The sequence below is a fragment of the Vanessa cardui genome, chromosome 7 (genome assembly GCF_905220365.1).
Source record: "Vanessa cardui chromosome 7, ilVanCard2.1, whole genome shotgun sequence".
NCBI classification, from domain to species: Eukaryota; Metazoa; Arthropoda; class Insecta; order Lepidoptera; family Nymphalidae; genus Vanessa; species Vanessa cardui.
The window spans coordinates 7,209,091-7,230,412 of NC_061129.1; the positions used below are offsets into that span (position 1 = coordinate 7,209,091).

The window sequence follows — 21,322 nt, forward strand, 5'->3', positions numbered from 1 at the left end:
TACACGTAACCTGATTGAAATGCCTACGAAATGCCAAGTTTGTGATGCAAAAAATAAAATTATAATGAAATATTTCATATATACGTAGGTATATTATATTATCCATTTTTGTCAATAAAACAATGAGATAGAAATATGTTGCTTAATACAAATATTGTGTAAGTTTACGGAATTAGATTGATTAATAATTTTATATTGACAAACGTTTTGTATCTCTCGTCTTGATTTTTTGATAAAAAAATTTAAACATTTAAAAAATCTTATCAATTATATCAATTAAGTTCTTACGAAAATAGTACTAAATTTAGTGAAAGTAAAATATCTACATATTGTGACTATTCATGGAAATATAGAATACACAGTTCAATTCAAACAAATCAACACGATTAAACAATAAAAAATTAAATGTCTTTTTTATAATAATTATTTATTTAAAACTATAAAGCTATAAACGATTTTAAAAATACTTTAACATAAAAGAAACCGTCCTTCACCTTTTTGTATGTCAGCGGTATCAACCTCTCAAGCAAGACAAAAAATGTATGCATCGACTTAATACCAAGCTGATCGATGCTTTGTTAGTTTGTGAACTTGATGAGACCAATAAAAATATATTCATGTATGATATACGTATATATTACAGGTTTAAATATCAATATGTATATGTCAATAGTTCTCCGATCTCTGGATTAAATGGTCCTTCTTATTCATCGAGTTGAGGTGTACGTTTAAGCCACGGTTTCTAAATGATACAGTAAACGAGGTTCTTGTTCTCATGGAACCTCGTGGAAATGAAAACTTGGGGTACTGACACTGGTTCCCTGGAAAAGAGGACGGGCCTTAATCTTGGACGCTCCATGCATTGAAATTTTGGCTCATCTCATACCAGGGAAATAGTGTTAAGAGACGGCCGCTGCAGAGAAACCTGAAGCAAACTACCTATCCAAATTTTGGTGTGTTATTTAAAGTTATTTATTAGTTTACTTTGCTTTTGAGAGTCTTGAATCTTAAAGTAGTAGCGATAAGCCTTTATTAAAGGTAAAACATCTTACAGCCTCGACTAGTCTGGAATTTTTTTTTGCCTAGAACAACGGAATTTGCAATTCAATGGGGAAATATTACTAGCATTCTTGCCCCAATTTCACGCGGTTGTGATTTTTAACTACGTAACGATTTTCAGGTTAATAATCCTTATCTATATAATTTCTTTATTTAGTAATAACATATTACAATAATGAAACTATTAATTTGCCATGGTTATTTTCTATTTACAGCATTATATACATATTAATAGCTTGTTATGTCTTACTTATACAAAAGAATGATCTGTTGGTAGCGGAAATATGTTCCGGTATCTATGTATGTCCATGTATGTAATAAATATTTTACACTTCCGTATAAGTTGATATTTTCATCCGGACTATAAATATTTTATTTTTTATTTAATCAACACAGCAATTATATGCACATTACAATCTGCTGAAACAAAAAATCTAATAAAAAAATAAAAGGGTTATATTTTACATTCATATACATAATTGTATAGACGATAATATTTCAATTGTTTAATGCATCAAAGTAGATGTACGCAATCTTAAAGCAAGACAATAGATGAGGTGTGCCACCAACACACCGCCTTCCCTGAGCTGACACATTGGCCTCGGTGGGTGGTTCGTTGCACATCATCACCTTCAAAGCGGCCGTCTGCATATTGTATATCGTCATCACAACAAACTTTCCATTTGATTTTGCAATGCACGGTGTAAATGGACCAAAATAAGGACAATGAAAATCAATACTACTATTGTTAGCGCCATCAAAATAAATAGAGAGTCGACACTTCGTATATAATTGATATAAGTAAGCATAGTCATGAAGAGAAGCGCAAAACAGCCTGCGATAGTGAAAGCAGTGAAAGTCATCAGGTGAAGTGCGCCGTCGTAGCATTCTTTATTTGTATTCCTGTATTTCTTAAAATAACGCTCTTGCGTAATAAATACACTAAGCGCTGGAAGAGGATTATTAAGAAATTATAAATAAAATATGTTATAATTAATGAAATAAAAGGTGGAAATGTACCTTAATTTCATAATTACATTAGCTGAGCAGTTATTTGCATAAATGAATATTGACTAAAATAACATCTCAATTCAGAACTCAAATCAACTCGGTAACTTTACAAGGTCAACTTTTTGATATTTGTTCTTATGTTTTTCCTCATTGGTTAAATCTGTCAAGACAAAATCAGACGGAAAAATGACTTAAACCTCTTGCAATAGCTTCTGTGAATTCAACATATTATAGGCTACAGCTATATTCGATACTCACACATACAGATGAAAAGGTTAATTAATTTAACATCTGAATTGATTTACAAACTAAGATAGCTCATCATATCCTTACATAAAAGAGTACGTTATCTATTTTTTCTATAGTGAACATAGTTGGTGACCTTATTAATATAGTTAGAATTGCTTAGATGTATGTTGATACAAACCACATTTATTCTCTGTTAATAGATATACATAGGTGTGCATGCATTGTCGCAAGTGAAAGGAAATATCTTGAAGGATCCTTGACTCTTGCGCGCCTACTTGCCGCTGCGCAGCGCGTCGCCTGTACCTTAACTTTGACGTGCTAGTATTCTGCGCATCTCATTCTAAAATTTTAGCTAATAGAAATGTGTAATTTTAATTGACTATAATTTAATTTAGGAAAATGATTAACTATTCAGTTTCTTGTTGATCCTTCCCAATACAATCTCTATTCCAAAATTTTGGTAGATTTTCATGTAATCTAATTTTGTGTTATGTCGTATCAAAAGTTCTTATAAAAACCAATCTAAATAAAAACATTTTTGCTTTTATTTTATTGACGTTATATGTAACGAGGTATTATTATAAATATAAGTTCCAACAATCTTTTTATAGCTATTCAAGTCATGTATACTTTTATATCCATTTTTGTTTTGAAAATACTACAGATGAATTTATAAATAATGTTCCAATAAAATAAAGAATAAAAAAGAGGAACACAGACGCTGTACACGTCGAGTTTTAACGTTTAAACTTCCAAATTTCTATAACGTAGAATAATTAAAAAAGGTAGTCGTGATAGAACGTTTTTGATCAATTGCCAAATAAAAATATAAAATTATTGTTAATGTAATTGTAAAATATATAATTATGTATTTTTGTAATATTTGCTATTTTACTGATACTTCGAATATTAAAAAGAACATAAGTTTTGTACAGAATGCAGAGTATTTAGATACGCAGCAAAAGCGATGGTAGGCTATACGTACACCAACCATCTGGTATATTTTTGCACATTTAAACAGGAAACTGTTAACTCAAAATGTACACAGCAAAAAACCTCTTTTTATTTTAATTGATTTAAATGTATACAATCAAGCTTGTTAATTATAACCTTTATCAATGACTTTAGAAAAAAAAACTCATGTCTTTCTACTTCCTTTTATCCGACGATTAAATGCGATCTTACTAGAAATAGAAGTAGAGTCTTCTCAAATTGTGAAAATATATCTGTTCTTAACTGGTGAAAATAACTCTATTCCGATCATCAATACTTTCTCATAACGTGCAATTTGTTGCATAATATTTTCAAAGATTCACCGTTTAAACTATCGATTGCTTGTTTCTTACCAATATGCAGTTGTTACGTGCATATATGACCCGGATACTTGGCATACATTTGTCTCGTAGGTATAAATATTTTTATAAATACCCTCTAATAAGACGTAAAAGCTAGTTTAACCAAGTCTGGCATTACATTTTTTTCGTGCCATATTCGATGTTCACTTGACCTTTTGTATCAGTAGGCACCTAATTATTAATTTTATTATATGCCACTAGTTTCGGCATCATTATAATTTTTATATTAACATTAAGTATTATAACGACGGCTAGTTGTAATTATGCAAAGAATAGTTCAAAGATTTTTCATTAATATTTATATAAATTAATTTTATTAGATAACCTGCCTGTCGACTTTTAACTTATTTATAGTATTTATTAATGTTACAAAAATATAAACAATATAAATAAGTTTTTATTGATTGAAATTGATTTATTTGCTTAGAACTACGTATAGTTAACTATTTCATTAGCAGTATTTCAGTATTCCTTCAAAAATAAATACTATTAAGATAACAGTAACTATTTCACAAAGCTGTATTAAGCATTCCGTGTTCCTGGGCTTTTTATTTCAAGATTTTCTGGACGCCTGAACTCTTTGCATTTTTGTCAGTCAGCATAAATGTCAGAAAGATTCACCATCTGCTATGACTGAAATCGTTCAGGAGGGCATCATCATCATCATTGTCAATATATACGGGACGATAAAGATTTAGATAAACGGAATTTAGCTTTATATTTCATTCAAAATTTAACACAAAATATAGTTTTTAGATTGTATTAAGTAATTTTGTTATTTTACGCACATACAAATAATAAAATATTAAATACTCATTCACCAAATATATGTTGACGTTTAATTTTTTTACATGTGTAATCAGCAAACAATTATAGATAGTTTCGCTACTACAACCAAATCAATAAAGTATCTACCAGTAACAGACAGATTTCTATTTGAAAGGTATGCCTGACATGAATGCAGCTTACAATTTCACGAAATTTGCAACTTTCAGTAGACGTATATATGTATATTCAATACGATAATCAAATGTATATACGCTAATTTGAGGATAACATTTAATGCAAATCATGCTAAAGCGTTCGTTGATTTGCAACATTTATTTTAAATTGTTTTTATAGGTGTGCAATAATTTGTACGTATAAACTTATATAACGTTACATTTGCAATATGTCTAAGGAACGTACGTTTATATTAAATTTTCTTCCTTAAATAATCTGGTACACGAAGCTTAAATATCTTTGAATATCAATCATTAAATGAGATATATTATACATGTTGGAAGGTCAGGTCATGAGGCGCGAGTTGCTTACATTATGAAGCGACATCACGTCGCGTCGGCTCCGGCCCGTCCGCGGCCCGTGCCACGCAGTGCGATCGCGCTGCTCCATCATGTCCACCGCCTGCCCCACCGCCTTGTCTTCTCTGGGCCTCAGTACTTGTATGTTACATAATCTGATACACCCGGATATTGCCACAAGGCCACACATCTTCTCGCAAATATTTAGCTGCACTTATCATGATTTGGATCGATTATTATTAGACTTTAAGAAATGAAGGAAAAAGTTTCGTTATTATTTTAAGAAAGTTTTTTTTTTGTAGTGTCATTAACCTATCTGCGATATTGAAATAATAATTATTATGCCTTTGTACATTAACAATAGACTCATTATTTTTATTTTATTATAAATTATAATTTCTATATGAAATACGAGTATTGCATATTATGTATCGTGTATTCATATGTATATTCATAAGTTATATATTTCTGCTATAAAAATCATTCAATATATAATTATCCTATTTCTTTCTGTGAAAAATATTCAAATCAAATTAAAATTATTACTAGATTTTCCATACACACTATAATTCATTAAAAGAAAACATTTCTTACTAAAACTCGCAGGTACACTTTTTCTTTCATCTGAATGTGTCCTTCAATCTCTTTTTTTTATAAATTAATTATGTTAATGAAGTTTATAGTTTCGGATCTTCTCTCCAAATTTGCGTGGCATTGACATAAATTAAAAAATACAGGTTTGTATAATAATCGAAAGTGACTCTAAATTTATCAAATATAGGATACTCATTTGTAAACAATTTAGCGATTATTCATCGAAAATTTATTCACCAAATAACTATAAAATACCAAGCGACTTAGTTACCGTAAACAGGAATATTATTCAATAAAATTCATATGCATATGAATACGATTAATTTGATAATCAAGTTAAAAGAATAGTTTCGCTTTTAGTAAAAAAATAAATCAACTTGGAACGTTGCCAATTCAACATTATCGAAAGCAATTTTAACCTTATATTTAAATCGATTAACATTGATGTATCTTGCAGTGGTGTATAATAAGCTTCACCCAGCAGTGGGAAAATAACGGAATATGTTGTGAAATGTTATGAAATGTTATTGTAACAAAATTAAACAGTTATTTTAATTGAGATCTCAAATAGAGATAATAATGACTCAAATCAATCGTGTTAAGAATAACACATCTTAATAATATGTCACTAATTTTAAGAAAATTAAGCGGCAAAGGCACTGACTTAAACATTTTAATAAAATATTTACTTATTCAAAAAATAAGAAATATAAAAACAACATTTAGAAGCGAAATACGATATAAAATACCTAAAATTTACGTATCTCTAATAAAATACTATGCGTAGTACATAAAAGTTACTTTATATAATTTAAAAAAGCATACAGTATATGACGTACATCGTCCTTATTTACGGCTCGCGTAAAGAGCAAGCGAATCTAAAAAATGTTCTACATTCTAAATCAGATTTGAATTTATTAACCAAATTAATTCTAAATTTGTTAAAATATCAAGTACTTTGTTATATATTATTTAAAATATTCCGCCTGCTTGCCTTGGCAAATAGTTTAAGAGGACAGTACAGAATTGCTTTACGAAATTATTATTACACTTCCTTACATTTGCAAATAGTTAGATAGCGACAATTTCCTTTTTTGTTTGGATGAATAATGTTTGTATGACATAATGTCTAAATTAAAAGAATATCGAAGTAAATTAAGAAAGCTCTATGAATGAACATCAGTAAAATATAACAATAATAAAATAAATAAAACGTAAACTAAGTTATAGTAATCATGATGTGTTTTTGTGTTAAAAGATTTATTTATTTATAATAAGATTAGCCAAAATATATTCAATTATCTTCTTCGCACATTGTCTCGGTTAACGTCACCGTGTGCTTATTAAAAGCTGCGGCAACGGAATGATACCTTATATCGACGGAAGGTATAGTGTGTACAGGACGGGTGGAGTCTCTCAGCTGGTGTTGAACTCGAACAGCCTGGTTATATAAATAGGTGAAGAGGGGCAGCAAGCACCTCTTGCACTTTCTTGTAGAGCGCGACGCACCGGCCAGTCTTCGCCGAGCGCCATGGCTCGACACGCGTACCTGTGTTTGGGGGTATTACTGCTCGCCTATTCTGGTGAGTACCAAAAATAATAATTTGTTTACTATTAAAAATATTTTATATCTTTAAAATATTTTAAAATATCCTTACAAATAATAAATCAATAATGATAAAAAAAAAAAATTGTAAAAATTATAGACAATTAACTAAAGTAAAAGTTGCTTTAAAATTCATTTTATTTATGTTGAATTTTTTTTGTGACAATGTTTAAATCAATCAATATATTTAGCAGTAGTGATTAATAAATAGAAAATTAAAACTTTATTACGCAATCCATTTAAAAAAATATTGAGTAATGGATTACAGTGGCTTACATTATTAAGGACCACGTCTGCTATTTAAATATCTAATTTGCTTAATATTAAAATAAACTTACGTAAAAATATTTTAAAATTATAATTGAAAGAACACCGGTTACTTACGTGGCCGGCGTTGACCTCGATTTCTTTTTAACGTTTTGCCTTTCAATGCCGTCATCGACTTGCTTACTGACTTCGCAACTTAAACAGGCTTTAAGTTTATGTAGTAGCTATCTATAATTCTTTCACAAATGATATTTCTAAAATTCATTTCATTGTACAAATGAGTTAATGTACAGCAACATTCTATGCCGAAACGAAACGGTACTACATTCTTTCACCCGCGTGTGGTAATCGTGGTTTACGCTAAGCTTCGTTACTCAATAAACATGTTAAGTCAGTATAAATGTTATGCCTGTTTTACGGTATTTACTTCGAATGCTAAAAAGTCTTAACGCAATAGTATTACACGTAACAACGTATTTATTTTAACACACTTTAAAAATTTATTGATGCGAAAAATATAGCATTATTAGAAAATTTCCTTACGATAATTACGGTTGAAAACATTTTCGTACTTTCTTAGTAATCAGCGAAACACGAGTAAAACGTCAAGAAGACGATGGTGGAGAAGAGGTGAACCCGGAACAGCTTTGCGATGGCCGTCCCGCTGATGAGTACTTCCGACTGACCACAGAAGGCGATTGCCGTGATGTCGTGAGGTCAGTATTTTAAATCTAATACCATAAATAAGAACAGGAAGTCAAAATTTTTCAATTAAAGTTCAAAAGTTCTCATTACTAAAAGTATAAGGTTCTTTGTAATGATTTCTATAAATAAATGTTACATAAAAACTCATCTAAGTTCAAAAAATAAGACTTTAACATATAACTGAAGGCTGTTCAGAGTGGATGATAATAAATACACTCGTTTGGTATTCAAGAACTTGATATTCCAGCCAGTGAATGGAACGGTCGCCATCGTGCCTTGAATATTAGTCATAGTTATGTACTGCTACTTAAATCTATGAGACAAAGCAATGACAAATAAATTTACTTCAGTCACTGAAAACTGTTTGTTAATGGAAAAGAACTTAGAATAGAACTACTTACTACAAATTTCACTCTAAATATGAGATAATTTATAAAACATTTCACTAGTTTTTTAAAAATAAATATTAGATTTTAATTTTATTATGTATACATATATGTATAACTGGATTTATCATATTAACACGATACCAGATAATAGAAGGCTCTAGATTTTATATTAAAATAAACAACAACTACCTATAAATGTATGCTTATTTATGAGTTACTACTGACATTTTATTGATAAAGGAAATACAGCTAGAATCGTATTTATAAATTATTGTCATTTTAGGTTCTCTTAATTTATGATTAATAAGAGTTCTTATCGTAAAGCTTAGGTCTCAATTCTTTTGTTCGATTGATTTATTCAATGATAGCCATTAATAGTACTTACTTTTCTTGTGTATTCATTAGAAATTTGACACAGTTAAAGAACTTGTTTGATTATATCTCTTTTTTCTATGATTGAAAAAACTTGTTCAATCATATCTTATTGTACGAAAGCCTTTTCATTGTGCGTATCTCCGAGTGCGACTCGCACTTAGTTTTTTAGTACTTCCAAGTACTCGAGGTTACATTTCATACAATCATTATGAATTTTTGAAAAAAAAATTTTAAGCTTCCGCATAAAAATTTTTGTTTAGTGGTAACTATTATATAAGCAATTAGTAGATTTTTAGCAATAACTTTGATCAAAAATACTACTATTGATTTATTGATTTATAGTTGTAGTTGTTACAAGTATTTATCGATATTTTATTTTTTTATTTATACCAATAGTTTTTCTTTTACTAATTGTAATAAAAATATACATATGTAATATTGATAAAATAATATTTTATGCGGGTCATGTAAGTATATATATCTTACAATTGTCTATGACAAAACCTACAGGTTAAACAGGATGTGACGCTCCAAGGTTCGGGTTCAACAGGAATATATTTTTTTAATTATAGAATATACTTTATTTTTAAAGCCTATTGAAATCATATATTAAATATTTCATATATATATACATATATTAATGAAATGAGCTTTCTTGCTGAAAATATGGCTGTGTACAGGTGTGACAAAGGAGGTGAAAATGGAGTGACCAGGCTCGCTTCAGTGCGTTGTCCCGGCGGACTGGCGTTTGATATCGACCGTCAAACATGTGACTGGAAAACCCATGTTAAGAATTGCGATAAAATAGAAAGTAAGTTCCGCCGCAAAGAGGGAGTGGCCGTGTGAAGGGCTAACTAAGCATCCGACTCGATAGTGGCACCCACATTAATTAAACTACGCGTTAGCCTCTTCCGCGTCCGCTTCCTGTTTTTAGACATTTATTAAATATGTTATTCTTATCGACGCAGGTGCACTAGGTCAGGTCTTAAACAGATCACATGCCCATCGGGACTGGCTTTCGATCTCGATAAACAAACCTGCGACTGGAAGGGTAAAGTGACCAACTGTGACAAACTCGAGAGTAAGTGCGATAAAAGTTATTCGCGAATAGCGAGCAAACGAGCTTGGGTGAAGGGGCCGCGTCGCACTGTAGATTTGGTATTATGCATGAGGCCCCGGACTAAGGAAAATGTCCACAGCAGGACGAATGCACTAGTTACGCATTAATGAACAATACATGATAAATAATACTTACGTACACTTTGCAGTTCTAAATATAATTATTTACACTGATGTAAATAAAAACAACACAGTATTTCATAAATTACATTTACATGAATCTCTTGACACTAAAGGTGTAGGAATATTTAAAAAGTAATACATAATAGAATGCCTGCATCTTAATAGAATTTTTCTACTATCCATCATACATGACAAATTTATTCACAATCTTTTATAACCTACTTTAACGCTAGAGCTTGTATTCATAAAAAAATAAAACTAACATCTACCTTTGACAATTTCTGACTAACATTATTTTCGTAATAGCTTTCTAATGGTTTCTATGTTCGATAATAACTTGTGAACTCCGCATAACACATCGCTGTACCATACACCACTGCTTAAATGAAACTAACAAGAGATGTTTTGGTAAAATAACATAACGTGGCTACTTTAAAAATGTTTAAATCTATTGAAACACTTGGTAAGACATAGGATATAAAACTTTTGACATAATAATTATATATACAGATTGTATTACATTTTTATTCGTAGCCACGTTTTTTTAAATAATATTTTGGGTTTCTTGCAAGCATCGACTACCTATTATTTTCAATACTGCATAGTCCTAAATATTTCCCAAGGAGTATACTCTAAAGTACATTTTTCGTTTCAACGGTAGTATTGATAATATTTCGTTCACATTGCAACTTCTTTTTCCCTCCATTTTCTTTATGAGTCATAATTTCTTATCAAATATCAAGTAATAAATTCATTAACGTCGTCTCTGTATCTTTCCAATAACTAATCTACTTCAAGGAACTTAGCCATATTCTAATAAACTTTGTGCTAAGTCCCTCTTTTCCCTCATTAATTCTTTCTTACGTTAACTTCGTCATCTTGTCATGCTTTTTGAAATTCTTTTTCACTTGTTTCTCTTCTCGTAGGAACACTATTACAACAATATTTTATACACAGACGAAGCAAGAGTACCATGTTGGTCACTTTAATTATTGTCTAATGATAAAGTGTATCTTCATATGTACTTCCATCAGTCGAAATCCCAAAAGCCTCTATAGTAAATTCGGAAGATAATTTTGTTGATTTTTCAGAACCAAGAAAAATTTTACCAATCCTGAAGACCGATGAACCCATCTGTCCCGAAGGCAAACTCGCATGTGGTAGTGGTGACTGCATCGAGAAAGAATTATTCTGTAATGGAAAACCTGACTGCAAAGATGAGTCGGATGAAAATGCTTGCAGTAAGATTTTATTTCTAATGAATTATTAATCGTGGTTAACAATTAAGGTTATTCGTAACAGTAATATGAAGTATATTTAATATTGAAGTATATGAATTTTATAAATATTAAAATATAAATTAAAATAAAAAATACCACTTATAAATGTCATGATTCAACTAATACTATAATTTGACTGCTTATTTTTGCAGCTGTCGATGTAGACCCTAACAGAGCTCCAGACTGTGACACAAACCAATGTAGACTACCAGACTGTTTCTGTTCTGCTGACGGTACTCGTATTCCTGGTGGAATCGAGCCCAACCAAGTGCCCCAGATGATTACTATTACTTTTAACGGTGCCGTTAACGTTGATAACATGGATTTATATGACCAAATATTCAATGGCAACCGTCACAATCCCAATGGTTGTCAAATTCGTGGAACTTTCTTCGTTTCACACAAATATTCAAACTACGCTGGAATTCAAGAACTACACCGCAAAGGACATGAAATTTCAGTCTTCTCAATAACTCACAAAGATGATCCACAATACTGGACCAGTGGCAGCTACGATGACTGGTTAGCTGAAATGGCCGGTGCACGTCTTATTATTGAACGTTACGCAAATATTACTGATGCTTCTATTATTGGTGTTCGCGCACCGTATCTGCGTGTCGGAGGAAACAAACAATTCGAAATGATGGCTGATCAGTACTTCGTATATGACGCTTCTATTACAGCTCCTTTAGGTCGTGTTCCTATTTGGCCTTACACGCTATACTTCCGCATGCCACACAAATGTAACGGTAATGCTCATAACTGCCCTTCAAGGAGTCATCCAGTGTGGGAAATGGTAATGAATGAACTGGACAGAAGAGATGACCCAACCTTCGATGAATCGTTACCTGGTTGTCACGTAGTTGACTCTTGTTCCAACATTCAAACTGGTGACCAGTTCGCGCGTCTTTTACGTCACAACTTCAACCGTCACTACTCTACCAACCGTGCTCCTCTAGGTCTTCATTTCCACGCCTCATGGCTTAAATCAAAGAAAGAATTCAGAGACGAACTTATCAAATTCATTGAAGAGATGCTTGAAAAGAACGATGTTTATTTCACTTCTCTCATTCAAGTTATCCAATGGATGCAAAACCCAACAGAATTATCACAACTTAGAGATTTCGCGGAATGGAAACAAGAAAAGTGTGACGTCAAAGGCCAGCCTTTCTGCTCCCTGCCGAATGCATGTCCACTAACAACTCGTGAGCTCCCAGGAGAGACGTTACGTCTATTCACTTGTATGGAATGCCCTAACAATTATCCATGGATTTTAGATCCGACGGGAGAGGGCTTCAACGTTAGGAAGTGATCTCTTTAAGTAAAATTTAAAAGACTGTACACATGTAAATAATACTCAATAATATTAATAAATACAATTTATTGTGACTGTGTCGCAGGAAGGCAGCTTATGTAATTGTTCAAATAATACAAAAATAAAACAAGTTTTTCGTAATTAACTGCAAATATATTTAATCATAAAAGTTGACATTTGTTTTAAACATTTAAGCAATACATAATAAATGCCGCTCCACGTTTACCTGCAAATATAGATAAACTTAATATTTCATTATGTTTAGATTGTTAAAATCTTTTGAACAAAAATAAAAAATAAAAAATTGGAACACATTTTTTATTTCTTCCTTACCTTGAATACTCTACCACTATTATAGAACTTGCGCTTCTTTATTAAAATACTTTCTCTTTTATCCCTTATCTGGGATTGAAAATATCTACTAAGACTAATATGATTGACGAGTATCTACAAAGTATTAACTAAATTAATTTTATTTAATAATTATTAAACAATAAGAGAACAGATTATGATGTTGTGACAATATTAACGGCCTTATTTTAGTCTCTTATTAAATTAATAAACCCAGATCGGACGTTTATTAACAATAAGACCTTCAAGTAGTTTTGCTTGCGTTAGAGCGTTTTGAAGGATTGGATAAGATGCCAAGGGAATTCTTTAATATTTGAAAACTTTAAAGTATCCTCTTTGAGTAAGATATTACTACGAATCCTTCAATTCTGTTTACATTTAAACCCTCCAGTTTATCGGTAAAATATTTGATGTATGGATTGTACCCTAACCAACCCAGAAAGACTTGCATGGAAGCCTGCAGCCCAGGAAAGATTTATTACTTAAAAGTGTTTACAAGATAGCCTCAAAATCAACCTTTTAAGCGCTTGAAAATATTACTACAATATCTCGCAAAAAATGTATAATCATAATATGTCGATTAATTACTACGAAATGATATTTACATACAACAATTAAGAGTAAAATTTCGTGGAAAATCATTCTTTGTGAAACTGAAAGTGTCACAGACAGTAATCATGATATCATTTGGCTATTACAATTTTTCCGTACAAATCAATCACAAGGTATAATGCGAACGCTTTTGAAAAAAAATTACAGTCATTTCAATTACCTACCATTTATCCATATCGACTACCAAATCATGTTAGGTCTACTATGAGTTAAAAACGGTCGGTTTTAACGATATAATAAGTAATTTTCAAGCATTTATTGGGTATTAAGAAAACGCACAATCTGTGGGTATCTCAGTAAAGGTAATCAATTTAATAATTTATATGATTGCAGCTCATCATATAACTATGTTTAATAATGGTATTATTAGTGGCTTATTTCCTGATCTAATGAAAGTAACGTAATTCCAATTTAGACTCCAATAACTACAGTAGGTATACCTATATAGTTCTTCTTCAAATTATATTTCATTTCGATAAACACAAAACGCTTCACATTTTGGATTTACAAGAACCAGTGATGAACTTACTAAAAACATGGTTATGTTATATATATCGTATGATGCTTTAAACTTTGTGACTTATTTTGGGCGTACGGTTGTTTGAAGTCCTTATTTCATTGAGAACATTATGTGAGAGACTCGCAATTCATCGTGAAATATCAAAAATATAGGTATGTATATACAACATTGACAACATTGTCTAAGGAAGAGCACTGCAACGCGGAAACATTATTTCGAAGCATTAACAGTATACTTCATGTAATGTTTGAAATCAATTCTCAGGGCAATGATGCAGATGGGAATATGTTTGAGATGAGAATTAATTTTGTAAATTTAGGGTCGTCTGTCGTAATACGCTAGGCTTCACCCAAAAGAAGGGCTTTTAGAAAATATAATTTTGGTAAAAATTAAAGCAGTTTTATAGCGAAAACATAATTCATAATCCACACAATCTTCCGTGTGTAAATGTTGCATGCGAAGATGCGATAAGACTTGTATAACTCGTTCTAGGGAATATTTGCGACATTTGTTCAATGTTTGCTAAACGTTATAAAATAAATTAAGTCTGCTAAAGCAACTAATAAAACACAAAAACAAATTAGCCGTTATCACTTGTATCCAGCCAATACTAATAGACATCCTGAAATCTATTAGGTAATTATTATTGGGTAGACTTACCATATTGAGCTAGTTTAAATTATATCCTCCTATACTGTACATTCGATTCCCATTTTTCTATCAAATCAAAAGTAATAAATTTGTAGAAGTGCTGATAAATAAAATAATAATAAAGGAAGAAACGGCAAGAAACTCGCATGGTTCATATTGGTATCATATCATATTTTATTGTTACAAAATCAACCAAATGTTTGGTTGACCAGACGACTGCTTCTATTGAGCAGTAAAATATTACAAGACCATATATTTGGGAACATGTTCCAAGTAAATTAAATTAAATTCTAAAACAATAGAGGTATTCTCTGGCACCAATAGTATAGTTATCACAGAAGCCAATAAAAAGAAAAAGAAAATAGCTAGTAATAAAATTGTAAACCTGGTGCACCAAAATATTCAAGGAATGTTAGGGAAGGACCTAGAAATCGAATTATTTTTGACCTGTAATGATATTGATATTATGTGTTTAACTGAACATTGGCTTCTGAATTATCAGAACATGTTTAACATTAGTGGGCACCAGATGGCTAGATCGTTCAGTAGGAATAAAGCTATACGCGGTGGCTCTTTATTGGTAATGAGTAAAAATTTTAAATTTAAGGAACGTACGAAATAGCCTGTGCAGAGCTTGGGCGTTTTATTGTTGTAAGCATATACAGGCCCCCTAGTGGATTAAATGAATTGTTTGAGAATTGGAAAATGTTTTATCAAAATTATCTGGAGAAATTATTGTTTGTGGAGACTTTAATATAAATTTACTGCGTAATACAACCACGATTATTAGATTCAGGTCATTGTTAAGATCATACATCTGGTTAATCTGTTCTTAGAACTAACTAGAATAACAGATTCCTCAGCAACTTGCATAGATAACATATTTGCAACAAATATTCCACAAAATAAAAATATTATTAATAAACTAAATTCAGATTACTGTGGACAACAAGCTTTATTTAATTTTCGTGTTAAAGCAATTGCGAAAAAATAATGTTTGTTCCTTTGACCACAAGTCGTATTGATAAGTTTAGGAGTAATATTATTTCAAATCTCTCACACCTATCTTTTAGTGATAGTCCCAATGTATTATATAATAATCTATTTAAATTAATTAGAAACAAGTTTAGTGCAATATTCACTTCTAAAACAGTTAATACAAAAATCTTTTTGAAATTCAATGATTGGGCTACTACTGGAATTCATAAAAGTAGGCAACGAATATACGAGCTTTATAATGAAAGGACGTACAATCACAGTGCCACTTTTGCCAACTATGTAAGTAACTATTCAAAATTATTTAGAAAAGAGAGCTGCTTCGCAGTCTTCAACTTTAAAAAATAGAATTAAGAACACACACACAAGCACATAACAAATCAAAATGACTTTGAAAATTATTAATTGTGAAACTGGTAGAGGTGTCAGTCGCAGCTCCGAATTAAACTTAAATTATAATTATGAAGTCATAAATAGTGAAAGGAAAGTTGCTGCAGTTTTTGAACAATTTTTGCTGACATACCTTGATTATGCTGTTTTACGAGGGGTCGCTCAACTATCGACGCAGGTATCGAACTTATAAGAAATATCTATGAAGCCTGGGAGAGGTCGCAGGATGCCTTAGAGATTTTCTGCGACTTATCCAAAGCCTTTGATTGTGTTCAACATGAAACTCTGGTCAGGAAAGTATGTCACTATGGAATTAGAGAATGTGCACTCGACCTTCTGACTTCTTAACAATAGAATTCAGAGGTTGACGTTAAAGGGACAAGGTCTCCTGGGGTCTCAGTTGGTATGGGGATCCCACAAGGACCAATTCTTGGACCTTTTCATGACTTTTTATGAGGAATACCTCATATACATAAATGACTTGTCCTTTGTTGTTGGGAAAAAACATGATATAGTATTTTATTTTTTTGCTAATGATATCTATTTGGTTTTTAAAATTAATAGGAAAGAGGTACGTTACGTATGACGATGTAAACAATGCTATGTTTGATATAGAACATTGGTTTAGCGTTAATATTAACTGCTTTGTGGGACAATGTATACGCTTCTACAACAGGATCCCAGAAAGCGTTCAAAATGCTTCTGATGACAAATTTAAAAAAAAAGTTAAGAAACGCTTATGTGCGAAAGGTTACTATATTTATTATTAATGCGTTTATGTTTGATAGCACACCTTGGGAATGAAAGGATCCCCTCCTGCTATTTCTATTCATATACAGTTATCTATCTTTTTAATTTAACAAAAAAAAAGACCCACTGAGTTTCTTGCGCCGGTTTTTCTCAGGTCAGTCTGTTCATTTTTCCGAATCGGTGGTAGCGTTTAATTTGACCATCAATAAGTTAGTGTAATGCTTCTATATTGAATAAAGGACTTTGAGTTTGCGTTGCTCTTTTTAATTAAACAGATTTACAATGCCCCCCCCCCCCCTCTTTACAATATTTACTGTCCTGTGATGAAAACTAAGCTAAAAAAAGGCGTTTTGCAATACAAGTGAAGTGCGTTGTTTAAGAGTCAGGTGACGCGCCACTTTAGCGACCATCTTAGTTGCTCCGACGGCGGTGGACGAGTGGCTGATTGTACCGCGCTCTTCGAACACCACGTTAGTAAATTTTTTCGTATTTAAACTTTTTGGTCTATTTTTCTTTATTATTGACTGATTAATGTGCATCTTTCCTATTTTAAAGTGGCATTAATCAGGTATTTTATAGCTTGAATGTTTTTTCAATTGAATTTGATAATTTGCTAGCATGATAGTTTTAAGACAACAATATAATTTGGGTTTACAAGTTCCCTTCGGAAGGGGCTAGTTGTTCCACGGAACAACTTACCCCAATTGATCTTTAAATTTTCTTACGGTATATTTTTAATTTTTTTAGAATGGTAAGTAACTACAAACGGAAAACTGAAAGAGGGAAAACATCCGAAACTTACGCAATGCTGCATATCTGTGATACAAGATGGAAGAAAAGTAAAAACGGTAGCCAGAGAACAGGAAATTTGCCTCATGAAAGGGAAAAGTTCAAAAAAGGGTCAACGAAGAGTGTTACAAGAAAGCTGGAGTGATAGCGAAGATGAGGATCTGAAATGGTATTCCATAATTTGTTGTGGTTCAAATTCAAATTCTCTACCAAGATGACAATGGATAGAACGTAGCATGTGTAAAAATTGGGCACATGGTTAATGTATAAATGAAACTGATAATATATGTATCTTAAGTGTGCCCCAATTGTGAGTCAGACGAATAATAAGAAGAAAAGTTGCCAAAGTTGATTACGACTGATTAAAACAAGACTGATTATTTGTCTTCATTGTAATTTGTTTTCACTTAATAAGAAACATTTCAAGAAGATAAATAATACATATGCAGAAGAAGATAGATAAATTACATTAGCAGTTTTGTTTTGTTATTTAATTATAATTGAACCCGCTGAGTTTCTTTCGCCGGTTCTTCTCAGGTCAGGGTATTTTCTTTTCCGAACCGGTGGTAGTGTTTCAATTGACCATCAATAAGAAAGTGTAATGCTTCTATATTGAATAAAGTTATTTAAGTTTTCAGTTTTGAAACTTTTGATAGGTTTTTTAGAGTTATATTTTGTTGAGATTTTTTAAGCTCTGTTACGGAAGTGCCAATATTTTGTAGATATAAAAATATGTTTATCTCGAATATACTTTCCAGTAAGATTTTTAAGCTAACAGATCTCAATTTTTGTTAACTAATACAAAATGTTAATTAAATGTAGCTAGTCTTTTTTTTGTTGTTTTTTAAAGTTTATAGTATTCCATAACAACTGTATAAATGTAACTGTAGGAATTATTCCTTTTATTAAAAGAAATCGTACAATGTCCTTATACTTTATTTGTGTTATCCAAGTGGCACAATTTGCCCCACGCAAGGAACAACTTACCCCAAAAAGTGGGGTTGAATGTTCCCTTCCTAAATTTGGAAAAAAATGTGCCTGTACAAAAAAATATATTGAGAAATTAGCAGAAATGTCTTTACCATTACATAGACCGATTAAGACTTTTTAATAAAATCAAATATAAAAATTGAAATATTATCATTTTCATCACAAAATTTCATGTTATTTGAAAATCGGACCTTTCAGCCCCGGCCTCCCCTACTTTTAATGAATAATAAGATTCACATATTTATTAATTTATAATAATAAAAATAAATACTCTATTGTACACCAATAATAAAAGACAAGGCAAATGGGTAACATGTTGAGTAGATGTACAAAGGCGGTCTTATCGCTACGGTAGCAATTTCTTCCAGACAACCTTTGGGCATAGGACTGAAAAAAAAAATGGAAGCGGTTTGGAGGCGTACAAAAGTCTTAGTAACCTTTTCAAATTTTGTAAATAGTAAGTATATTATTTCCCGTTATTATAATTGCGTATACCATAGCCCAAAGCCGTAAAGTAGGTATACATCCTCGGTGCACAAGTTTCATGGATTCATTTCCATCACCTTATTTAGGCAAAACAATAGATACAATAGGTACTATTCAAAAAAACTTAAGGGAAATACTAATAAAATGACATAGATAGCTATAACTGGCTAATTTTGGGTATATCTCTGGGACTGTATCATGTAAAGGAAATATTTTATATCCTGTGAGATTTTGAGCGCCATTGTCACAGTCGCATCGCGGTAACCAGTTCAAACGTGTTTCGCGCCTTTAAAAGTTTATTTTACTCATTGGTTTTGGCCTATTTCCTAGTAAATTATTTATATAAATATATATTACGATGAACTATTTCAGTACTCTGTGATTTCGATTATCTTTATTACAATCATTATTTGTTTCATGGATGTATGATGTTTTATGCGTTTTTGTATACCTTTGGACAAAATGACATACCATGTCCATGTCATGACCATGTCAACAACTTCAATTTCATTCCAAAATTGAGCATGAGTTAGTAGAACACATAAAGTTTTTAGAAACACGACTTTTTGGTTTGACGCGTACATCACTATAAGAACTTGCTTTTAGTTCAAAAGCAAGTTCTTATAGTGATGCCGAAAAGATGCTTTCGATTACTCATTCAACAAGGACAAGAAGCGTGTGGGGTAAGAATGACTTAAAAACTCTCTGGGAAGAAATAGAAAGTTGGTTACGCTGTATTTCTTGTTTTCTTTGGGCTCATGCGTCATGTACTGATGTCCTAAAGAAGACCACAATCGATTTATTTGTTAACTGTGTTCTTAATAATTAGTATGTCATTTTGTCCGTACTATATGAATAGCATGGTTTTTATGATTAGTTACATTTTTCTTAATATACATTTTATTATAGTTCCTACTTAATTAAAAGACTCTTTTACTGATAATCAATAACATAAAGATCAGCAAAAACTATTTGTCAAGGCTTGACAAGTGTCGGTCACACGAAATAAGTGAAATCAAAGGGATCACAATATCCTCATACTCACTTTTGTGCGGGTCTTTGCGAGGAGTGGTCGTAAGATAGTTACTTTTATAATATTCATTGGTCTTTTTATTTTATAATTAAATGATACTACTTTCGCTATTTTTAATAATTGTTCTAATTAATTAAAGGGTTGTGTTGGATTTTGTTTGTTATTCTGAATTATAAAAGATAAATTAGTAGTGTTATGTTTATTTATTGTCCTATCCTAGATCTGGCTTTTAATAATACTTTATGATCACAATATTATAACAAAGAGTGATTCTTAGTAAAAAATATAGATATCAATATGTCTTGGTATCCCCATTGTTATCGTTTTCTAATCTACCTACAACATAATTGGAACTCAAATAAATGTAATCTACTGCAATTTGTATTATTAGTGAAATCGGTATCAATAATGAATTAACAATAATAACTTTGGCAAACTGATGATTATTAAAAGCTCTCGGTGAACTTACTTACTTAACGACAAATGCTGATAGTACTTTGTGGTAAAAATAAAATTAAGGGTCAATATATTCAGAATTGTGGGATGGACCGATTCAGCTTCCGCTTGGATTAATAATTAAATTGTTTGTTTTCGAAATGCTGAATCTATTTCCGCCTTTTTGCCAATATTTTTTGTTAGGCGCTCTCTCCATACTGTAACTATTCACTGCCCATCTAATGATAAAATTCGTATAATAAAAGTATACGCTTATATTTTAATATAGGCTTTTTGACTTTATTTAACCAGTTAGTTAGCTCCTTCCCATCTTTAACTGATTTTGAAAATATAAAAGGAACAAGAGATTGACTTGGCCCTACTCCCGCCATCAACTTTTGTTTCCAACAATGGTAGGGGTACGAGCAAGAAACAAACAATAAAAGTGTGATTACGCTTATTTAAAGAATATATGAATTCGAACTAAAGTTCAGTAGGTATCACAACCGTATCTGAGGCTTATAAAGGCTAACAATAAAGTAGACTGTACTCACTAAATAGCATAGTAATA

General features: G+C 31.4%; 1 protein-coding gene across 2 annotated transcripts; it reads left to right on the forward strand.

The window, feature by feature from the left end:
* Positions 1-6,943: 6,943 nt before the first annotated feature.
* Positions 6,944-13,058, forward strand: LOC124530862 (chitin deacetylase 1). Of its 2 annotated transcripts, none has more exons than XM_047105209.1 (5): positions 6,944-7,152; positions 8,023-8,158; positions 9,592-9,722; positions 11,245-11,394; positions 11,586-13,058. In XM_047105209.1, exons 1-5 carry the CDS (start codon positions 7,101-7,103, stop codon positions 12,743-12,745), a joined length of 1,629 nt encoding a protein of 542 aa, XP_046961165.1. In that variant the 5' UTR covers positions 6,944-7,100; the 3' UTR covers positions 12,746-13,058. The 2 variants fall into 2 exon arrangements, with proteins under 2 accessions (XP_046961165.1, XP_046961166.1); XM_047105210.1 differs by lacking the exon at positions 9,592-9,722 and adding an exon at positions 9,880-9,992.
* The last annotated feature ends 8,264 nt before the right edge of the window (positions 13,059-21,322 follow it).

What these genes read in the sequence shown, in the direction of transcription:
- LOC124530862 (XM_047105209.1), top strand. Translation starts at nt 7,101, where the DNA reads ATGGCTCGACACGCGTACCTGTGTTTGGGGGTATTACTGCTCGCCTAT. An exon ending in GATTGCCGTGATGTCGTGAG is followed by an intron (nt 8,159 to 9,591) that starts GTCAGTATTTTA and finishes GGCTGTGTACAG; the next exon opens with GTGTGACAAAGGAGGTGAAA. An exon ending in GAATTGCGATAAAATAGAAA is followed by an intron (nt 9,723 to 11,244) that starts GTAAGTTCCGCC and finishes TTGATTTTTCAG; the next exon opens with AACCAAGAAAAATTTTACCA.